Genomic DNA, 23438 nt, shown 5'->3' with positions numbered 1-23438 from the left:
CTCAGCTATCTATTTTCAGCTTTTTCCTGAGCAGCACTAGCCAAATTTGCAGCAACGGTGGGAAACAGCAATAAGAACCTGCACAAAAGCACAAATGCTTCCTTCTGGGGTGGTCCCAGCAGATGTGTCCTGCTCAGTGCTCCATGGTTTGGTGATTGTCGCCAGCCCAATGCAGGAAAATTCTTTCCCAACCAAAATTTGGTGTTAAGTTAAATTCTGAGTGTGTCAGCAGATATCCCCATGGCTAAGCATGTAATCCCACTTATATCCTGAGATAACTTTGGCAGCCAGGTCTATTTTCCCCCCATTCCCTTTAATCCATAAAACCTGGATTCTGTATTTACCTCCTGGGGCAGAAAACATTCCAAGTCCTGATTAAAAGCCTCTGTGTATACAAAACCCCTTGATCCTGAGCCACCTCGGTGTGGAGGGCTGAGGATAAAACCTCAAGGTGGATATTGGGGTTGTGGCAGTCAGAGGATGGAAAGCCTGTCTGTGGGGCTGAGAAAACGGCAGCTCAGCTTCCAGATTAATTCAGCTATGAGGGGAAAAAAAAAGAATAAATGCTGTAAAAGCAAGGGGTGTGCAGTTTTTAGGTACCTTAGTACTGAGAAGAGCTCCAGCTGTGGTGGGATGGGAGCGGGAAGCCCTGAGGTGCTGCTAGAAGCAAAGAGCCACCCTTTGGCAACAAAAGTGAGCCCAAACCGGGGGAGGCTGAGGCTGTCCAAAATGAGCAATGGGCTTTGGAGCTGTCTGAGGGCTTGCCTGGGGTTTTGTACTGGAGTCTGGGAAGCGTTTAAGGGGGAGAGGATGGGAAATCCACCGAGCAGCAGCGTGGGGCTGCCCTTGTAGCAGTGGGAGCTGTGAAATGCCGTCTGCTGCGTGTGGCCATGGTGGATGGTCACGGCTAGATGTCTGCTGGAGACCTTGGGTTGGATTTCTTTTCTGCCGCCTCCTCCCTTCCTGTACCAACACCAGCTGCTCCTCAAGTCTCTCTTGCCGCTTTTCACCAAAGTTCACCACTTTTCCGAGACCCTCTCTTTCCCTTTGTGTCGCCCACCTCCATCCTCCATCCACCTCCAAGGGTGGGAACGAAGCCCGAAGCTTTCTGGGTCATTGGGACCGACACCTCCCAGGCAGACACCACGACCCTGTTTACACAGAGCCGAGTAAAAACTGAGCAACTGCCTCCACTTTGGCTCAGCGCAGCTCTAACAGCGAGTTTTCAAACGTGTAACTTAAGCCAAGACCTTCGCTTTACTACATATTTTCCACTGCGAGAGAGTCCCCCTTACAATACGCTGGCGTATCCAGCTTCGTGTGGGCGGCGCAGCCAGCAGAAGCTGATCTCGTTGCTAATTTTCCATAGATGAAAGGGAAATAAATCGACGTGAAACCGGAGCCAGGAAACGGCATCGTTCAGCACGGAGGGGGAAGACACAAAAGAGCAACGCCGCGATGTGCTGTGCCGCGGCTTGTAATGAGGGAGAATCTGTTTTTAAACTATCCCTTATGGTTCACACATATGTCATTGAAAAATAACTTCTATAGGAAAAAGCCAGCCCTTTAGCTTGGTTATTAGCGGATTATTATTTGATTTGGATGGAGAGAGGAAACTTGGAACAGTGCGATCAGCCCTTGGTAAGGTGGTGACATCAGGAGATGAAGTTGGATGGGGGAAACGCAGCACTAAATGAAACGGTAAAGAAAATAGGGGACTTGAGTATGTGGTCAGGTCTGCACGACCACAAGAAGAAATGCGAGGGCTGGGCAGCCTTTGGCAGCCTTGCGGGCTCTAATTTGGGTTTACGGGGAGTTTTCAGAGACTGCGCGCTCCCCTCCAGGCTCTCCAAGGAAAACGCTGCAATTTCCTACGAGAAACATAGCCTGGATAAAAGGGCACTGCCCAGAGCTGACCCCCAGTCTGCGGATGGGGGGGACACCGGCCAGGCCGGGGGGATGACCTTCGGGTGGTGGCAACTGGGACCTGGAGAATGGTGGCACTGGTGGGAGAGAGCCGGGCTGACCTGGGCTACCTGGTGCTCAGAGAGCAGTGGAGGACAAGGGGAAATGGGGACTTGGGTTTCTTCCAGGGATTCCTAATGAATGTGGTGAGGAAAATGGGGAAAATAACTTTTTTGAGCCTGTTCTATGGAGCGCAGGATACTGAGCGTTATGCTTCAGAAAGGCAGTGTTATTTGGAATACACCGGATGCAAAATGAGGGTGTTATTTCAAAATTGCTCATTGTTTAATCTTCTCTCAGCTTTATTAACTGCTAGTTAAAGGGCTGGCAGATCATGATAGACAATGACATCCATTCATTTTGTCCTATTCATTTCTCAGAGGCCTGGGCTGGGCTTTCATGTTTGTGTGTGTTGGGTTTTTTTGGTGTGTGGGGTTTTTTTTGTTTTTTTGTTTTTTTTTTTTTTTTTTTAATTTCCATGCTGGAGAGTGGAAGGTCAGGCTGACACTACCCTCCCTTTATGCAAATGCCTCCCACAACGTGCAGGCTATCAGTTAAAGTAGCTTTCCAGCGGCCCTGAATGTGAATTTTGTGGGATGCTGCCTGTGGGGCTGTTGTCCCAGCAATGCTGACCTGTGCTGGTCCCCTCACCCTGGCCTCGGGGCACCACCGAAGCAATTAGCACCCTGATGGAGGGTGGTGGGGTGGGTGCAAGCAGGAGCAGCAGACATGGTGTGCATGCAGAGGAGGGGAAATTTTTTTTCTTTTTTTCTCCTGCAACCACTGATGTGAAGCCAAGCTTTGCCTGGTTCTGGTACCTTCCCAGATTGTCCTCGCAGCAGTTGGCATCGCTGGTTGGTGGGGTCTGAGCCCCGCTGTCACGCTGGGCACTTGGGATGGCCGTCAGGGAGAGCACCACCTTGTCACACTGTCCTGTTTTTTTATCCTTGCATGAAAATTTCTTTCCTTGACTGTCAAGAGGAGGCTCCAGTTGCAAAAGCCCATTGCCAGGTGCCTCCTGAGTTGCCCTGCTTAAGCATATCCATGGAAGCAAACTTTTTAAGCAAGTATTAAGAGATTTTCTTTTTTAATAGTCTAATTTGCTGCTTGGAAGGGTTCAGAAGCATAATTTGATGCTTCAGTTAGGGAGCAAAACCACACCATGTGAATAGACCTGAGCCAAATCAGCCCCTATTGGAAAACAATTGGAAGGAACTGCTTGAAAAACTTCTTCTGTAGAGTTATTCATAGTTGTTATTTTGCGAACACTTTGGAATAGACAATAACTTAAAAGGGAAAAAAGAAAATGGTGTTTAAATTCTGGATAGATATCTGATCGCTTTGGGGTTTTTGAATAATCTGTTGCTATGAAGTCACTCTCAGCTGGTGGTGTTAATATTGTAAACAGATGGGAGGGGTGCATCTATTGAAGAATACCTGTGAACTCAACAGTCCAGTTTTTGAGCAGTTTTTAAAGCATTCCTTTCAAAGCTAACCTATAGTTGTACACTATTCCTGGCTAAGCATTTGTAATCTGGAGGGGGGGAAAAAACCCAACAGCTGTATAGTGACCATGCTATGAAGGTTGTATTTGGACTAGATGTAAAGACAGTGACAACAGAGCACATGGTGATTGTGGGGCCTCTATTTTTAGGGATCAACACTGTAATTTGTGCGGAGTATGACATAAATGCTGATTTTAAGTTGCCAAATTAAGAGTTTGAAGGCAGAAATCACAGAGTGACAAGCTGCTGTGTGGTCATATACAAAAAAAATAACTCCAAGGGTTTGATCCTAGTGTGTTTGCTGGAGAGCCCGTAATGATTGCAAGTCTGTTGTGCAGATGGATAAGCAACTGTCTTTGAGTAAAGGCTCATCCGAGGCTGCCTGGGTGGCAATGCCAGCCTGAACGTGGCTGGCTTCTGATGGCAGGTAGCAACAAACCCTTGGGTTCTGCCCTGTCCCGTGATGTTCCTTTGAGAGCTGCCAGGGGAGCTGGCTAGCTGAGTCCTGGTGATGCTTGGTTTTCTCCTCCATTCTTCTTGGGTCTGGAAAAATTGAGAAGAGGGTGTTTTCCATGTATAGGCAGAAATGCAAGAACAACTGCTTATTTTGTGGTGCTTCAGCTCATCTTTTTCCAGTTACTGTGGGAATTGGAAATCTGAGAGATGCCTTGAGATTAGTCAGGTCCAGATTCCTTCTAATTTGTGTCTCGTGGTTGCTTAAACTTTTCTTATGGTAGGAACATTAGAGAGATGTGTTCTTGTTGTGTATGCCTATATCTGCTCAGATGTGAACTTGCTACAAAGCCTTCCGTCAGACAATGAACTTGCATGATGCCTTTCTCTTACCTAGCTGTCTGTTTCCATGACGTTCATAGGAGTTTAATTATCTTGAGCCTTTTTCCTCTGTCAAAAGTGATTGAAATCAGCTATCAGATTCCAAGAGTTATTGAGATAGACGGACACACCTGTGGCTGCACAAAGAGATCACACATGGCTTGCTTTCAGGGGAAACCAGCCAAAAAAATGCATTGCTGTCCTAATGAATTCATTAGAGGAGAATGCTTCCTCATGTGTTAGTTTAAACCTTCAAATTAAATAACTCTCAGCGTGGTTTCTGGTATACACAAGAGAGATGAATGTTTAGTTGCTAGCAGTTGCAATTACAGAGGTGGCCAGAAGGTTGGGTTGTTTCTTTGGTGAAGGTGTTTCCCTCTAGCATTCCTGCTATGCATGTAACAGCTCTACTCCAAAAAGTTCCTCTAGGTAGGATCCTGGTAGGGAGAGCCCCAGGTCTGCTCTAGCTCCTTGTGCTGGCAAAAACGCCAGAACTGGTTCTGCCTAGCTGAATGTAGGCGACATTTAACATCCCACACAAGGAGCGTGCACAGATCAGGTCTGCTAAGGACCTACACCAGGTCTGACCTTAACATCTCCCCCATTCCCTAGGAGATGGTGCAAGTGTGCCAAGTCCTTCTGCCAAGCTGGCCCTGCATGCAGAGTCTAAACCTGCTTTTCTCTCATTCCAGCTTTTCTCAGAATTGGGTTTCCTATTTTTCAGTCAAAACTGGAGAGGAGAAAAGAGAGTCAGACTATTTACCATGTTCATGGGAGTTTTGGAGCAGCCAAAGAAAACTGAGTCACTTTGGAAGGGTTCTCTGCAGCCAGGTTTTTTACCTTTTTTTCTTTTTCTCACTCTTCCCCTGAAATAGAAGGAACACCTTTGCCCAGCCAGCAACTCAAAAATAAGCCAGCAAAGGAGTTATTTCTTCCAGTCAAGCCTGGTTAGTAGCATGGTCTAGATAGATCGCATTGCAAGGTTTCCATCCCACAGCTATGGGAACCTCGGGGACCTTTGGTGACTCGGTCCCAGCGAGCCAAGGGACGCCAGCTCCTGTCCCATTTTCTGTTCTTGGGGAAGGTGTTACTGCAGGAGATCTGTAAATGGTTTTTCAAGGGAAAAGTGTTAGCTGAGGATGGTCCCCAGCTGGCCAGGAGAGCCACAGCAGGCTGCTGCTTGTAGATGGATGCGGTTCTTCACCCTCCAGCCCTAAGGTCCCCCTGGAGCTGGTGTCCACCAGCTGAGGGTGTGGGTTTCTTGCGCTGCCGGGGCTGAAATCAGAACATAGGCAGGTACCGTGAGTAGGTCTTGTGGTTTGGCTTTTGGTGGTGGAAACCCCGAAGACTATTAGGGCTTGGCTTGGGTGACCGGTGAGGGTGGGGGGGTAAGTGGCAGAGGCTCAGCTGGCTTCAAGCTGGTCCGGGTCAGCCCTTCGGAGGTGGGCTTCGAGGCTGGTGGAGAGCACCGGTGTCCTCCAAAGGGCTGGGTGGGACAGGGAGCTGCCCGGAAGGATCGGTCCCTCTGGCACGGGCTGCCGAGGCTGCGCCGGCCGGGTCGAGGTCCGTCCCTGTGGACGTGGCGTGCGGTCGGTGCTCCAGCGGGAAACACGTGCTCCTGCTCCGGAGGCGATGCCCAGGCGCTCTGTAAACACCCAGCAATAGCTGTGTTTGACATGTCCCAGCTTTCGCAGGAAGAGGCCGGGGATAAGGATTAAGCCCTGGCTTCAGGAAAGCCGCGAGGGATATGTACGGCTTTAGCAGGGTGTGTGCCCCAAGCCTGAAGTGGAAACTAAATCGTTAGGAAGTCAGAATCTTTCAGAAGGACCCAAATCTGGATGCTTTCCTCCTCTATCTGTGGAGGAGCTCATTTAAGGCAGCAGTGCTTAACATCTGCATCTATAGATGTCACACTTAAAAATACCCTTGCTTAGATACGCAGCATAGATATGCAAAACGTATGCAAGCACTGGGGCTGCAAATTGGAGCTCGGGGAGGCATGCAAATGACATGCAAAGGGGCTGCAAAGGAAAGCATCCTCGTCGCTTGTGCACCGCATGAGGTGGAAGTACTCTGGAAAAGTATCATAATGAAAGACTATACGCTAATATGTCTGTACAGAGTGGTAGATTTTAGGGTATGCAACCTTAAATCTGGTATTTCTGAAATTTGGGAACTCTGCAGCTTTAATTTTTTTAAATTGTGTGTGTGCACAGGCAGGTGGTTTTTCAAAGAAAAACTGCGGTATCAGCTTCAGCCGTGTGGTCTCACATTGACATCTATCAAGTTTATCAGCAAGCATAGGACACGCATGTATGGGCACCTGCACGCATGTATGCATGTGTGCATATATGAAACATCTATTATGGATTACCTAAACATGCAGCTGCTACTTTAGAGAGAAAATATTTACTTCAATGTGATGAAATTTGAGCTAGAAGTCATGCAGCTTAATAAAAACGTGTGGTTTGGATTCCTTGTTCTTCACATATGTTTCTAATCTGCTGGGGGGGTTCAGACCATCTGCCCAGAACACACAATTTAAAAAAAAAAAAGTTTTAAAACGCTCATTTTGCAAATATAAAGACTGACTTTACAATAGGAAAATGAAATTTGAGAGTAATGTCCTCTCTTTATTGGGGTGGAGAGGTGGGACTGTCAGGGGGTTTCTTCTTTTCTTTCATTTTTTTGCCTTTAAAAACCTGAACTATGTGCTATTATTTTTTTTCCCCCTCTTTGCGAAATAGCTGCAGAAACCTCTCATATTATTTTTGCCTGTGTTACCACAGCTCTTGGCCAGGCTGTAGAGGAGGAAATATAAAGCAGCCTTTTGTCACACCAGTCTGTGGCCCCTTCCCTGTCTCTCCGTCCTTCCAGGCTGGGGCTGCAGAGTAGGGGAAGCCGTTCAGTCGCATCCCGCTTTCTGTGTCCGTAACTGATTGCTTTACACCCAAAAATCCTAGCAGATAGATTGTGGTTTAACAGACATAAATGTATAAAAATAGCCAGCGGAGCTGAGTGTCTGAGCCCGACGGTTGTTGATTTAAGGATATCTGTCTCTCTGGGTGTTTTTAGCAGGTCTTTGTATTTGCTTTATTTTTTAAGGCATCTTGGCTGCCTTTTCCTTTCCTGCAGTCCCTACTGCTTGGCTGCTGCTTCACCTCCCAGTCCCATCGAAAGAGTTGCGGTGTTTGTGCTCGCTCCAAAGAGGAGGAATGCAGACAAACCAAGGACGGAGCGCTGGCCCTGCGGATGGCAGCACTTTTAAGGGGGGACCTGGGTTAGCAGGGGAGCAGGGAGCTGGAAGCGGAAGGGAAAATCAAAGCTTGCAAATACCCTGTTCCGAAGGACTGCGGTGCGTGACGGCGATGCCACCACGTTTGCAGCGGGGCTGATGTCAGGCTGCCGGCACGGAGCTGTAAGGCGTGAGGATAAACAGAAGCTGAGGAGTCATTTCTCCTCTGGGTGGGTCCTGCTCCCTTGTGCAATTAGCTACGACAGTTATTAAAAGTCCTTGTCCGCTTCGCCGTGCAGTCTATGGAGCGCGCAGCCGATGTCTGGTGGTTTGCAGCACCAGACATGAGTCAAGGGAAAGCTGGACGTGTCCCCTAGTACGTGCGTGGGACGGACGCTGCCTCCTGCTCGGCGCTGCCTGACCCGGGATGCTCCTGTGGGAGCCTCCCAGCTGGCATTGTAAGGACGAGATTCAAACCACAGTCCGGTTTCTGCTGTGTTGGCCATGCCTACCTTCAGATTTTTTTTGTTTTTGTTTTTTTTTTCTTTTTTAGTTTAATTTTTCCCATTTGCTGGAGCAAATCCCCCTTGTTCCCAGCAGCCGTGCCTCTCGTGCAACCTGGCTCCGCAGGTCCTGCCCCACCGGTGCCGCGGCTGGAGGATGGCTGCGTGGGGTGGACCTGCCGAGGGATGCTGCGCTGTCCCCGCAGGAGCTTTGCCAGCTCTGAAACAAAAACCCCGGAGAAATGCATTGCTATGATAGCCTTGCAGTAAATACTTTGTAGATTTGACGCTTTCTGTGCTTCTGCCAATGCCACCTGTTTTCCAAGCTGCCCCTTTCTTAAGGATTGTTTTTTTTTTTTCTCTCCACCCTGTGTCCCATAAGTTCCTGGATCTTAATTAAGTGACAGGTTGCTAATTTGCCTTATCTGGGTTTTTCCACCCATTTGGTAAATTTTCGAACAAAAACTGTCCTCCAAGGTCTAGGCATCGGCTTTTAGCTAGGAAAGACACATCGCCCACTGGAAGCAATGCTCATTTATGGCTTACGGTGGGATCCCTGGGGTAGCAAACTGTGCGATGCCCATGAAATGCTTTATCTGAGCGCTGCGGCCCCCTTCAGTCAGTTAGGGTCAAGGTTGAATAAGGTGAAGTACAATCGCCTCAAAGCATAAAGAAGCCCTAGAGCTTTTGGGGAGCTTTAAACTGGTGATTAGACGTCTCTTCTGAAAGGATGGAGGTTTCAATTAGGCGAAGTGCCTGGGGATGAATCAGTGTTGGCAGTGAAGGGATGGGGGAGTTGGTGCAGGGAGAATGGGACCGTGTGGTCTGGGTGGCAAGGCTGGAGCTTGGCTTGGGCTCTTGCCCCATCATTAAACATCCATTTGAGCTCGGTCAGGGTTTTTCATCTTGTCCCTTTTCTGTTCTCTTCGGGGCATTGCCAGTCGCTACACGAGAAACCCTCGGGGCAGGACGCGGTGGTGAAGTGGACCAGGGTAGCCGAGGGCTGAGGAAAGGGTGACCGTAGAGATCCTACATGGGACTGGAGAGAGCAAAGAGCTCTGGGCTGTCAGCGTTTGGTGAGGATTCCAGGGAAAGTGGCAGGAAGAAGTCAGCAATGATTAATGGGTTTGACAAACTAAGCCATTTGGAAAGGCAAGAAAATCTGTCACCCATCAAGGATAGGAAACTGGAAGGGGTCTGTCCGTTGCCTGTAAAGTAGTCGTGTAAATAATGCATACTGCTGCTGAATACTGTGTGTATTGTCTTTGGGAATTAGCTCTGCGTTGTCACTTAAACAGAAAAGGACTTTGGCACAAGTTCTGGCGTTGCGTTTGCTCTGGCAAGCGCAGAGGGTGCTGGGTGTTGCGCCGGTGGCTGCGGCCGCTGCCGAGGGAGTGTTTACATTAGGGGAGGGCGTTATTTACATTGCGTGGTTATCAGAGCTGGGGCTGGGGGGGAAAGGAGCTGCCTGGAAATGAACCTTGTGTTAGTGTCTCCTGTTCTGCTAATGACCTGAGTCCTTGATGGGTATTTGGGTATTGGCAGAGTGACAGCTTCTTCAGGAGAGCTTTCCAGAATTAGCAAAGCCATCTGGCTTTTGTTCTCTTCTTAGAGAATCACTTGTCCTTCCCTTCCAGTAAGGAGTCCTTGCTAAACTGCTCATAATTTGTATTATGATATTACACTGACAGACCTACGGCTTGCTGTGGTCTCTGCCAGCACCTATGAAATACAGCCCCTTGCTCCAAAAAGTGTATTTTCTAAGAAACAGCCGTGGAATGGCTGACCCGAGGATCTGGCAGTTACGGATGGAGGAAGCACGACGTGGCATTGCCCAGCCGTGTTTCCATCCATCGGAGCAGGGCTGGCTGTTGAGGACGGCTCGGAGCAGAGGGTGGCAGGGTTCGGGGAAGGGGAAGAGGCACAGAGGAGGGGGCTGCTCTTCCCTGCCCCTCTTCTTCAAAGCCAGCGGCGAGTTAATGGATCCTCACGTGATAGGAAATCGGGTTCCTCCCTGGGATTGTAAAATAAAGGTTGAAAATTACTGGGGAGGTTAAATACCTTTGAGCCAAAGGGCTTATTTTCTTCTTGTTGCTGTGGTCAGGAAAAGAGGTATGTGGGTTGTCCAAATAGTTACTGTAGTTTGTGTTCTGTAAGTTTCATATCAGAAATGCTAATGGCTTAGCTTTGGGGTGGGATTGCAGGACTAGGCTGATGTGTTGTGAGAGCAGGGTTTCTTGGGATACCTCCTCTCCCAGATGGAGCTGCAGTGAGAAAGGGAAACTATTAGCCCTTAAGAGAGGTTTTTCCTTGAAGCCATATTTGGTTCTAGTGAAACTTCTATCCCTTTTTCTGCTTAATTAAATCTATTTTTTCTAAAGAGGGCTCAGAAGAGGCTCCTGAGTGCCAAAAGCCAGAGGAAGCAATTCTTGTGGTCACTGGAGCCCGAGAAGGGAAATAGGAGAGGTCTCACAGCAAAGCTGCCCTGTCCGTTCCTGCAGCCCCTCTACGCAGGACGGGGAAGCAAACGTCCGCGCTGGATTTATCCAAACCACCAAGTACTGGTAGCTGACTCATGACTGCATGCAAGTCAAGCCTTTTTTTTTTTTTTTTGAGCCAGACCTTCAACTATTGCTATCCCGTTTTGTAGCGCAAAAGTTTTGGAAGTGCAAAGGTACCAGTTTAGGTACCAGTTGCTCTGTCTGGCGAGCTCACTCCTGTCCATGGCTGGCCAGCGAGAGGGCTTCAGGACACAGGTACAGGGGCCGGTGGGGGTGATGAAGCTTCGTCTGACCCCCATCGCTGCAGTTTGGCTTCTTTTCTGGAGCAGCTGTGTTTGAACAAGGGATCTGGGATAATGCCTGTACCACAAAAGATGCACCGATCCTCTGAACGGTTATCGTACCTCTGACTTGGGGTCTCGCTACACTGGTAGAGTCGGGGGCACGGTGAGCTCTGGGTCACCCCTTGGTTCCCTTCTTTACTGACTTTTCCGATACCGCTCTTACTCCAACCCGTGCAGCCAAGGAGCTGCTCGGAGCCCTGGAGCAGGGCGGCTGCTGTGTCCTTAGCAGAGAGCCTCTGTCCATGGGCAAGTGCTGATGACAGGTTTTATCAAGTGGAACATCTGAAGGCTGGCAGGCTGTCTCCGAGACAGGGATTAGGTTTTTTGGAAGCTCGCTGGTGGCTGGGATCGCTAAGCTTTCACTTCATCATAGAGCTGCATTGAACCTCTGCCACTCTTAAGCCACCCGACTGGGTTTGCATTTATGGACCAGTGAGTTTGTCATAATAAAACTCAGCAACATCCCAATTACTTCCAATAATTTTTTAAGACTTTTTTGTGTGCGTTACAATTGTACATCCTGGGCCTGTGGTTATCCGATTTAAATGTAGGAGTTTAAAAAAAGCACATCGAGCAGTATTTATTCTTATGGGTGTTAAGAGTCTCTAAGACTTCTGGGGTAATGCGTTAAAACAACAGTCCAGTTAATTATCGGTGCATTGCAGTGAGAGCCCTGAAGAATCCCAGTATTTATGGAGCTGCTGCCAATGCCAGATGAAGTCACTCCCATTATCCTCGCCAGCTGTTTGTTTTGTTGAACCACAGCGATTTCTCCAAGTTACTGAAGTTGATGTCATTGGAACTGATGTGACATTTTTGCACACATATAGAATAAGTGTTAAAAAATGCTCCAGAAGAGCTTTTCCAGTCTTGTCTGGGAGCTGGCTGGGGAGTTTAATTCAACTGGCCCGATGGAACTTAATCCATAAAGCAAATGAGTCATCAGGCATAAATGGCTTTACCATAAATGTCAGACAGATTCTTACTGGTCCTGACAGTTAGCACTTACATCTGTTTGGTGGAGCAAATAAAAGCCTCACAATTCACAATCATTTTCATAAATGTGCTGTCCTGCCTCTTCCTCTTCTCAGGAAGCTCTAGGAATAAAGGTCAAAATGTGATTTATTCCCCTTTTTAAAAACTAGCTCTTCTGATGGATGAAATATTGGTTATTTTCAGGCAAAAATTGACCTTCTTTCCCCCCACTTCAAATTCTTTGTCAAACCAGGAAAGCGCAAACCAAGAAAGCCTCTGCATGCTAAGAAGTACCCCAGTTACTGGAGCACTTTCTGGAGCCCTGTGTGCCCAGATGTGCCCAAGTTGTTCACATGCCAAAACAGGACTTTACCCGCTGCCTGCAGGGGTGGCTGGACCCGGAGGATGCTGTGCTGGTGACCTCTCCTTCGAAGCGACACCAGTGCGTTCCTGACTTGCTCCCTGACTTAGATACCTCTTTACTTGAAAATAAGTTTTAACAACCTGAATGACTTGGCTGGTAAAGTCTTTAAACCACTCTCTTAGTGTAATTGTAAGTTCTCTCTCTTACAAAGGCTTCCTGGAAAAACTGTAGCTGTTGTGGAGGTGGGGGGGGGAATTAATGGTATCTCCGTTATCGCTGCTCTTGCTGAAAAAAGCAGATGCTGACATAGGAAGGAGAGAGGCTTGGGTGTTTTGTGTAACCATAACAGTGAAACAAATAGACACTTGAGTGAGGAAAGGGAGCGGAGCTGGCTGCTGCCTTTGTCAGCCCGCGCTGGGGCTGGGGGCAGCTATCTCTTGGTGAAATTTATTAGCGGCAACACACTTGAGAGGACACAAAAGGCTTGCGAACCTCCCAGCATGGCTTGCTCTATTTAAAGTCGGCTTTTTAAATCAAAGAAATGGGGCTCTTGACAGCAGAGCTTTGTGCATCTTTTGTGAAGTTCAGATAGTGGGGCTTTTTATTACAGGCTAAATTAGCCCATTTTATTGTTTTGCACTGAGGGATGAGGTCAGTTGACTGGGAATCTTGCTAACAAGGTTTTACTCCTGTCTGCTTTTTACAAGTGTTAACATGGGGTATCCACCAGTGCTGTGCACTTGCTGTTAATGAAACAAAGATGAATGGTCCAGCAACCCTGTGAGCTCTCCTTCTTCCCCCACCACCGAGCTGCTCAACCCATGTCAGCGTACTTGAGCTCAGATGCTCCCTGGGGCTCTCATTCCCCCAAAATCGGGTGCGTTGGTTTTCCTCCTGATTTTGCATGCTTGCGCGCTACTGCTGGAACAACAAGAAAAGGATGAACTTTGCTCGCAGGGTGATTGATTGCGTTTGAAAAGGAAACGGGAAAATAGCAGGCGTGTTGAATGACGCTCATGAAGCGTGGTGAGCTCTGAAGGAGCTGTCTGATGCAGCTCACGCTTTTTCCTGGCACCCTTTGCATACCAAATTTATTCAGTTATGCACTGATTTTCTCAGGTTCTTGACCCAGAACTAGCTTCCCCAGGAAGCTTCCCTTGTTCATCCTCCCCCGCTCATTCAGCAGCAACTGCTGGGCTAATGCTGTCCCTCGGTGCGTTGAGCGAGGTTGGGGTTCTGCCGTGGCCCCCAGACTTGAGCCTGTGGCTCCTGGGACCTGCAGGTGATGTCTTTCCATGTATTCAAAGGTGCTGCCAATGCCTTGAGCCATCACACCCAGAGGATGCTCAGCTCCTGTTGTGCTGCGGGGAAGCAGGGTGGGATGGAGCCAGGATTCCTCCCCATACGTAGCTCAGGAGCTGCCATCAACTGAGACTAAAACCAAACTCGCCTGTAGCAAATTCTCTTCTGCTTAACCTTTTGCACTGTGTTTAGCCAACATGCCTTTCTTTGTTTTATCTGCTCCTTGAGGAAATGCAGTTATAGTCCTGGTCACTTATAGGATGCAGACTATCAGCTCTCCTTGAGGTGTAAATCCAACCTTATCAGGAAGAAAAAGCTTTCAGCCTGCCTTCCTTGCCTCGGAGACACGTACCAAGTCTGCTTTCGTGGCTGTTTTATTTCAGCTTATCCCAATGGTCCTGGACAATCCCCATAACCCGATGGAAAAACTGGGGAGCTTTAACCCCTAAAGTGCAAGAAGAGCATAAATGGCTTAACTCAGGTGTCAGTGAGGGGCAGGGGTGGTTGAGGTCCTGTGTGCAGAAATAGCAGCTGGAAGGATCTTCACATCATCAACTTTAAGCAAATTGCCTTGGCCAGGTTGAGCATTCTCCACTGGAGGGAGCTCCAAAGGGGCAGCCTGTTTTGTTGCTGTGAACTGCCTTTGAAGACAGGGATGATAATATATGGTGTGAGTAACCCCATAACATCCCCCCCAGCTCCTTCAAGTCTCTGCTCGGGGCTGGACGATGTCCTCTAGGTCACGCCACGGCCGAGTTCACGCAGGTCACGCTGTCAGCTGGTGGCCAGAGCTGGCTGGAACTGGGAAGTGTTCTACGAAACAAAAACTTGGCATTTTCTGTTTTCCCAATACTGCATCCCCATTTTTGGTGGTTATGTTAAAAAAGAAAAAGCCAGAACAGTAACGCCAGAACTGCTCTATGGATTTATTTTAAAAAAAAAAAAGGGAAAGGGAAGGAAAGACTATTTTTCTTTCTCAAAATAGAAAATTGAAAACACCTTTGCAGACATTTCTATTAATTTTGTAAAGGTTATTCACAGGAAACAATGACTAATAAGCTTAAACCAGTGCTCAATTTTAGGGTAACTCGCGTAGCATCTGAGAGGTGCCCAGATGTTACGGTGAGCTGCTGCAGAGATGGATGCGAGAATCTGGAAACGGAGCAGGGAGACCCCAGGCAGCCGTGAGCTGCCCCTCGCAGCCGGGCAGGATGTGGCCAGGTCTGCCTGGTCCTCGCAACCTTCTTTCCTGGTGGATCTCTGCCAAAAGCGTAACCGGCACTTTGGTTTTTTTTCTCTCTGGTGAAGTCGATGGTATGTGTTCACGGGAGGCTGAGCTCCCCATGGACCCAGCGGCACCGGCGGCTGGACCGCGTGCAGCTTGCGTGCAGGAAGGCAGATTTGGTCCATAATTTCAAAAATATCCTTTGGTTTTCCACGGGGCTGTTCGCTTGTCTGGCCAAGGCTCCGTTCGGAGCCTCTGGTTCCTATTATGTGCCCAAGTTGTCCTCCCGGTTTTGCTGTAATGCTCCTTCTTTTTCCCCTGATGCTTTAGCCATCTTTTTCTATTATTAAATAAGATACTTTAATTCGGAGGAGGTGGGAGATCAGCTCCAATAATCCAAGTAGTAAAGTGTTGCCTTATGTAACTGTCTACTGAATAAACTGGATTTTGGCGTTATGGTTAAGCAGTGCGGTGGTTCTTTAGGAAACTAAAAAGCGATTTCAGCTCTGACCTTTGGGCTTTGTTCGCTATGTAGTGAGCAGTCTGTTAAGCAGCCTCACCACCTAAATTAGCTTGCTGCACACCTGGTTTTCAATAAGCCACTGCAAACCTCCTCCCTCTTTTCTCTTTTTCTGATTATCGAATGCATTTCTAATCTCTGTGTCTGCCACACTGTTGTGGGTGGAAAATCGAAGCGAGGCAAGATGTAGAAAGGGGGGGTGATGTCTTAGAAGACCAGCTGATGCAGTGGGAGAAGCAGAGAAGTTTTGAGGCCGATAAACAGCTTTTTGGACTGGGCAGGACAACTCTGGAGCCCTGCAGAGCTGTATGGGACCAGGCAGGAAAGGAGTTCTTTTACCGTACACAGGACACTGCTGATTTGGGGTGTGTAGAGTCCTTTTCTCTTATTTTTTTACCGGACCTGCCTTGCCTAGGTCTGTCAGCACTGTTGTGTTGTAGGTGTGGGGGTGACCTCTCTGCAGATACCGTTATCTTTCGGGAAGATGCGTTTGGGACCAGGCGTGAAGCACAGTGGCTTCACACCTCATGGAGCAGCCCAAGATAAGCAGCAGCTTGACCCGGCCCTGGACACGGCGGATTTTCGCCTGGCTCATCGCAGGCGACGTGCCCGTGTCAGGGACACAGCCTTGCCAAATGTTTTTCTTTTCATTTCTTGGTGGCGTTTATCCCCCTGACGCTCTGTCTTTCCTTCCCCGCAGGGTGACATCCAGCAGCTCCTGATCGTGGCGGACCCCCGAGCAGCCCACGATTACTGCGAACACTACAGCCCCGACTGCGACACCGCCATCCCCGACTCCCCCCAGTCCCAGGACCCCAACCAGGACGAATACGTAAGTCTCTCGCGGGGTTTGGGGATGCTTTTGGGGCAGCGGCATCCAGCTCTGTATTGCAGATGCAAACGCACTCGGCTTCTTCCTCCTGTTCAGCTTCCCTGCTACTCGTTTGTAAGGCCCGAGACAGAGCTTCTTTTTGGATTTGCAGCTTCTGGTCTTGGCTCTTGCCCTCAGGAGTTTCCCTTTTCTGTGCTCCTCCCTTTTCCAGAGACTGAAATGAATATTTGCTTGGAGCTCAAATACTTGCAGGAGAGACAACCTGAGCCGAGTGTGAAATACTGACCTTCCCTGGCAGGTCGAATCCTGTCCAAAACAGGCACTTGTTTCTAAATTTCAAATTTTACTGTTGAACTTGTAAAAAGATTAAGCAGTGCTTTTTCAGTATTCTTTGAAACAACAGGTGTTAAAGGAGGGGGAAACATTTTGCCCATGTATTTGACATTTGAATTTCGTTCTGGCAGAAATGCTCCCTGCTCATCTGTACAAGCTGCTGTGCTCAATATTTTTTCTACAAAGAGTTAGCCTCTGATTTTTTTTTTTTTCTTTAAAAAAACAAAAGAAATTTTAAAAAACCGATACAGGGTACCTTTTTATTTCTGCTGCTCAATTAGAAATGTCTGGGTGTGGTTGACTTCCAGAAGAGCATCACCTGAATTTTACACATTTTTAAGAGATCTCAGGCTCAGCTCATCGCAGCTGAAGTGTCTGGCATCCTCAGCCACTCCTCAGCATCTTGGCTGCGTTCTTGGTCCGATTTGCTGGTCCATGCACTCTCGCTTTCAGCTGGTCTCAGATCTTCAGGCTCCTGCCGAATCCCCCCTGCTGTAATGCCATCAGCCTGCTCCGGCTTAGCTTTGGGGTAGAATTAAAAACCTGCGCCTAGCAGGGCTCTGGGGAGCAGAGCGATGCTCGCAGGCGAGGTACGGCCGCTCAGCCCCGGAGAAGTGTCGTAACCGCTCTGCCAGCGCTTCTGGAGAAACAATAAATAAGTAAAATAAAATAGACTTCGGTATGGTCAAAATATGTGGTAGTAGGAAAATAAAACTCTTCTTTTGCAGCCAGCAGTTCAACAAGGGCTGGCTTGTCTTAGGGCTGTGTTGCTCCGTGTAAGAATAACTCTTCCACGCGCCGGCATCTGCTGCCAGTGAGAGCAATGGACTGGCGAAGAAATTTGCCATGCCCGGCTGTAACCAAACGTTTTGTTTGTATTTCATTTTGAAGAATGACTGACGCCTTGTGGAAAATGCTGAAAATATCTTGTTTTCGAAGCCCTTCTGCCTGCGGGCCGCGGGTGGTGGGAAGTCACACGGATGCTATTAGTGCAGTCAGATGAGTGAAAATAGCATCCCCGCTTCTCAGAGCAGCTGCGTGATTCCAGTGGGTTTTTTCCCCTCTCTGAATATGTCAGATGTGTAACCTGGGAGGTCTCAACAACCTGAGGTTAAAAAAAAAAAATAAAAAAAAAAATCTATTTTTTTTTTTTAATTGTGTTATCGTGGGTGACTGAATTGCTGCAGGGTAGGTCCATCCTCTCTGATAAGGGAGAAGGTGCCACAGGACCGAGAGATGATTTGGAACCTCCTCAAATCACAGCCGTTGCCAAAGCAGCCCAAAGCCAGGCCCTTGGTGAAGGTTTCACAGAAGCTGATGAATGAGAGGAAGGGAGAGATTTCACTTCACGGATCTGCATCACAACGTGGCCCCCTTGACATGAAATAATGTCTAAAAGAGCTGGCAGGAGCATGCTTGGGTGCTGCCAGCTTATTTTCTGCTTCTTATCTTCTCTTTGCAGTACACCGATGGGGAGGGAGAAGGTGACACCTACTACTATGAGTACCCCTACTACGAAGATGTTGATGAAGCTGTAAAGCCAGAAGCACCCACTACCAAACCTGGCACTCCTCAGGTGGCTGCTGGAGAGAGACCTGAAACCAAGCAGGTACTAACGTGGGGTCCTGGAAAAGACGCGGTGATAAATGGATAAATGGCACCTTTGTAGAAGGGGAGGTAGAGGACGATGCAGAGTTTTCTTTTTGTTTCTCTGATTCTGTGTTTTTATTTCTGCAATAGGACTATCCTGCCCCTACGCCGTTACCTGATGGAGGGAACCCTGGCAAGCAGACGAATGAGGGTGCTACAGTGGATGACCCCCTCGTGGACGAGTATAACTACGAAACCATTAACGAGGAGTACTTCACGCCTCTCCCCTATGAAGATGTCAACTACAACGAAGAAGTAGACCCCCAGGGCGGACTCACTGAAAATGCCGTGGAAGCTGAACTCCCCACGAGTACCGTCATCACCTACAATGAGACCGATGTAATTTTAATGACTGTTTTTTCCTTTCACTTTGTTTTTTATTAATTCTGGTATTTCATAGCCCTGAGAGCAAAGGAGATGTGATCATCCATATGGTAAATCTGTAAGTGGTTTGGGCAGCTGTTGGAAGAGGAAGTTTCTTGTAAAATATTTTCACTCCAGATATTTCAGGGTGTGGAACACAGATACTTAGAATTTGGTTAAGGATTATTCCCCTGGAAAAAATCTGTTCATACTGACATCTGCATTTCCCTGTGCAAAGTGCTTGCCTGACAAAAAGAAAAATGAGGGTTGGTGTTAAAATCCAAGTAAAAGCATTTTATTTCAAAGCTATTAATATAAATCCTTAAAATGTTGATTTGATGGAGAACATCAATATTTTTCATTTTGTCATTCCCACTGAATAGCATCTTTATGTTTTTCAGATTGTAATTTTTTAAAAAACGTTTCAACACTGGGACAAACCCTTGATTTCCAACCAGTGCGTTCACCCAGAGAGAGCCCCTCCGTTTTGTGCACGGATCTGCTCGAAGATGAGATCAGTCCAGATCCTACAGCTGACGTTTCTGTTGGAGCGATTACATTTTTAGTTACCCACACTTTAATATGCTTCAACTGAAATGTGTTGCACTTGAGACTCTTCTATTCTTAAGACTTGCCTAGTTCTTGCCTTTTATATTGGTGCTCAAATAGATGAATAGATGGTGCTCATCCTTAGATGAGACTGAGATAAATTGTCATGCGGCTGCATGCTGTATAGCTCACTACATAAGGAAATAACCATGCTAGATGAGGCAAATTCTTAGTTATCTAGGAGTATCAGCAAGGGGAGTTGATAGTGGACTGTTTCCTGGGAGGTAGGATGGGACTTGGCAGAGTTTTGTGGTTCCTGCTCAAATGGAGAAGAATTACTTAGTTATGGGAGGCTTTCTGGGAGGTGCTGGAGGGTGGCAAAAGAGACAGCAAAAGTTGGCCAACGTAGTTGGAGTCGGACCTGGAAGCTTGAATGAAAAGGTGTCGGGGAAAGTGTCCAAGCAAAGAGCCGAGCAGCTGGAGCGAGGCAGGAGGGGAGCCAGCCGCCCCGAGGGCTGGTGGCGTGGCGGGGCTTGAGTCCAGCCAACCGGGGCTAAAAAATGTGGTGGAGGAGGAGGTTGAGCAGCCCAAAACGATACACAGAGAGAAACAGAAAAGGCTCCAGCGTATCGAGGAAGGGAACGCCAACCTGAGCGAACCCAAGGGTGGGAAACTTTTCTGTTTCCTGACAAAGAGCCAGAAATCTTTGGCCGAGCTTGAACTTTCTAATAGAGAGGAATTAAAGATTGGACAGTATGACCTTAAAAAAAAAAAAAAAAAATTGGAAGAGGAAATAAGAGGCTCCAGAGCCACTTTAGTTGTTAGGAAAAGGAAATGGAAGAGGAGGAAAGTTCAGGTAGGGAAACATGCGGCGAAGTTTTCCTATGTGAAAGCTCAGCCTGCTCTCAGCAAAGCATCTCGTGGGGAGAAAGTGGAAATTGTCCACCTTCAGCAGCTCCAAAAGGGACAGCGTTTAGATGGGGAGGGCTGTAGGACTGCTCCTGGGGTGGGAGGTTGCTCCAGTGAGTCTTTTGGCTGATGAGCAAAGCAAAGGACACAACTTGTCTGGCTGAAGGAGATTCCCGTGCACTGAGGCGAGGGCTAACGCAGTGTGACATAGGGAAGGCTCCTTAAAAAGTGAAAGCCTGAGGGACAAATACCCAAGAGGATATGGATTTCAGGTTTACACCTCAGAGCGGGAGCTAAGGGCCCTGCCTGCAGCTACAAACTCCTGGGGAAACAGAATCCTTTAATCCACCAGCAGACTAAACTGCTTTACAAGCAATATGGAAGTGAGGATCAGGAGCTCGTGTGTGTAATTGCCTGCCTAATACCTGTTATTAGAAACAGGGTTCAGTGGGCGATACAGCCTGCTAAAGTCATTGGAGAAGTTTATTTGCTCCTAAAAAAAAAAAAATTTAAAAAAAAAAATCTGAGTTCTTTGGCTAGTTTAGGAAACAAAATAGTGCTCATGGTCATGAGTAAGCGTGGCGTAATTTCAAGTAGCCCCAGGTTTCTGCCTGCAGCTGGAGCCCCCGTGCCGTTGCACTGGGATGCAACGGGGTGGAGGTGAGCTGGGTCCCCGCGCGTCCCCCCGAGCTGCCGGTGGTGCCAGCCCCGGGATCAAACGGGATAATGTTGGTCTGATGCAGAATGGTCGTTTTTAGCATCCGTTCACAGACCTGCTGCAAGACTGGGACATGTCTGTCGCTGTTGAAGTTCATGTGTCTGTGTTTTGGGAAGACTGTAATTCCTACAGCGGGAATTAAAAGGGGATTTAGTTTTACACAAGTGAAACTTTGTGGAGCCTGTGCGAGAGGTTTTGGAGGCAGGCGTAGTCACTGAACTCTCCTGGGCTTGGGTTTCATTATGGCTAATAACTCCATGATAAATGCCAGTGAAGCAGTTCTGAGATTTAGTAGGCAGCAACACTCCCATGAACAAGAGGAGCTAGGGAAAGATATATTTTGTTCATTGCCTGCTATTAATCAGGCAGTTTGCTTTACTTGTCCAGATGCATATACCAGGGCTTCATATCTGCATCGCTCTCTCTAAAGAGAAGACTAAAAGGTGATTTAAATGAAGCTGCTATCACAGTTTTTTTCCACACAGTTTTTTTGGACCTCCTCTTTTCTTTGTGGACTGTTTTCTGATTCAGGCTGTCTAACAGAATTAAGGAGATTATTTTTAGGCTTTTGTTTTGGTTTTTCTCCAATACACCTGCAAATCTCGGCATGGAGAACTTTCCTCCTTCTCTGCCCAGTTATTCAAAATATCATATCTTTCCATGCAAAGTGACTTGGGGACCTTAATAAAAATATTAAACCAGACATTTTTTACGTTCATTTCAAGAAATGTAATTCAGAAAAGCTTGCTATGTTATCCTCAAAAGCTTTATAGCAAGATAAACAGGTTTTAAGGTTTTAAAGTGCAAACCTATATAAAAAATTTCAAACAGGATAAAAGATGTGTGTGATAGCGCTAGATCCATTTGAACGGTACAAAGAAAAAATAATGCTGACTTTGCCATGTTTTCTGGTTGAGTAATTGCCAAACTATAATTTCTGCAAAGACCAGTTGGTATTTGCAGAGGTAAAGGAAGATGGCGTGGCAGAGTGATGATTGCCTTAGCACTAGGCTTATTCTTACTTTAAAACCTCTTGCATTTATATACAGATGCTCGTGCTTATTGGTTCTGAGCAGTTTTGGCACAGAAACAAGGTCAGCAAGTGGTGGTGGCATTTAAGTGATTTTTTGAATTCATAATAGCGAGGAGATAATTTCTCTGGGAAGCAGTGGAAATAATTCAATTTATGGACTATTTTGGTCATTACCTGGATGGGAAAGAAACAACAACAAAAAATAATATTTTCAGCACGTGTTCTTTACTGTGCTGTTTAGACTAAAGGATGCCAAGAGGCAGTTGCCTGCCAGGCTGCAGAAAGCACAGGGTATGGAGAGAAGCAAAGCGATTCTGATACTTGTCTAGATGTCCTTGCTTGTGGTCCCTAGTGTCTGATGCTGTAAGGATTCAGGGATTAATGCATCAGATTTCTGCTTCTGCTCCTTTGGACAAGCACAATTACAACTTGGATCCCAGACTAAACAAACAGGAGGTTTTTGTAGAAGCAAACTTGAATTTTTCCACGTTTCCTGCTGTAATCGGATATTCGTGATGACACATTGTGGTTTTGATGTGCAGTTTAAATATGTGACTGGATATGTGACTTTTTATGCTTAATAATCCAATGTCTCCAATACTGAGGCTGAGAGAGATGCATCGGGTTTGGAGTTTGAAACTCCCATTCCCTGTTTCGTTAGGCCTTTAGTGTTTGCAGCATGCTCCTGACATGAGCTGTTGCTTTGTGCTCTGTTTTATTTCCCCCGCTCAAACTTTGACGATCACGGTGTTATTTCAGGGGTCGATGGGGAAAGCCAGGGTGTAAGCTTTGACATAAAGATCCTCCCGTCCTTTTTGCCTGCCATTGGAAAAGACCTTTGGAGGTCACTGGTGACCTTAAAACTCCAGAATTTAACTTTTCTTGTGCTTTTTATTTGCAGCTATTGTTATAAAGCATCCTCACTTTGCAAAAAACACAGTCTTCCCCTTATATTTCCAGCATGTGCAGCCTAGAAAGATTTGCAGCCTAGAGACAGAGCGATTTGCAGCCTGATATATTGCTGCTCTTTTGTTTCCAGGCTACTCAAGGAGGAGAGGATCTGGATAAAGATTTCACTGAGGAAACAATAAAAGAATACGATGGGAATTATTATGATAACTATTATGACCGAACAGTCTCTCCCGATATTGGCCCCGGCATGCCTGCTAACCAGGACACCATCTACGAAGGGGTAAGAGAGTTCATTTTCCATCGAGGGTAAGCCTAGTTCAAAATGTTTGTCTTCCCATAATTTATAGCACAGAGATTAGCAACGCAAAAAACAGTGAGACCATCTCGTTTGGATCACGCGTTTTGCACGAGGCGAGGAGGAGGTGCCCCGTTTCTTTTTTATACGAACATCAGCAGTCCTTCGGTTGCAGAAGTGGTCCCAGGATCTCCAGTTCCTGCTCGGAGCGGTGATGTTGATGCAGGCGATGTCCTCTTTGACTGGGTTTGTGTTTCCCTTGTGTGCTACAGATCGGTGGCCCACGGGGAGAGAAAGGACAGAAGGGAGAGCCTGCGATTATTGAACCGGTAAGGACCATCTGGGTTTTTTGGTGGGTTGTTTTTTTTTTCTGAAGGAATAAGGTACAAGGGGTATGTTTGGTATGGCTTGGTGCTCTCAGTGGTACAGCTGGGAGGAAAATTTCCCATGAAAGAATTACTTGGTTCATTTAAAAACTTTTAATACAAAATACTGTAATTACTATTTTTTTTTTTAAACTTCAAGAAGCAACCTAAATTATGAAGGAAGTGCAAAATTTCCCATGAAATGT

The 23438-nt window shown here is 47.2% G+C and overlaps 1 protein-coding gene across 1 annotated transcript in view; it reads left to right on the top strand.

Moving 5' to 3' along the window:
- COL5A1 (collagen, type V, alpha 1) overlaps positions 1-23438 on the top strand; it is a 156309-nt gene that overhangs the window by 55291 nt on the left and 77580 nt on the right. The window contains exons 5-9 of the mRNA XM_010570808.1: positions 15974-16105; positions 17901-18047; positions 18179-18427; positions 22700-22852; positions 23140-23196. Of these exons, the coding sequence (XP_010569110.1) occupies positions 15974-16105; positions 17901-18047; positions 18179-18427; positions 22700-22852; positions 23140-23196 (738 nt within the window). The remainder of the gene's footprint in view (positions 1-15973; positions 16106-17900; positions 18048-18178; positions 18428-22699; positions 22853-23139; positions 23197-23438) is intronic.

This window comes from Haliaeetus leucocephalus, unplaced genomic scaffold (assembly GCF_000737465.1).
Source record: "Haliaeetus leucocephalus isolate CR32 unplaced genomic scaffold, Haliaeetus_leucocephalus-4.0 Scaffold306, whole genome shotgun sequence".
Taxonomy (NCBI): domain Eukaryota; kingdom Metazoa; phylum Chordata; class Aves; order Accipitriformes; family Accipitridae; genus Haliaeetus; species Haliaeetus leucocephalus.
Note: the sequence above shows the minus strand (reverse complement) of the source record. Positions and strands in the feature narration are given on the sequence as shown.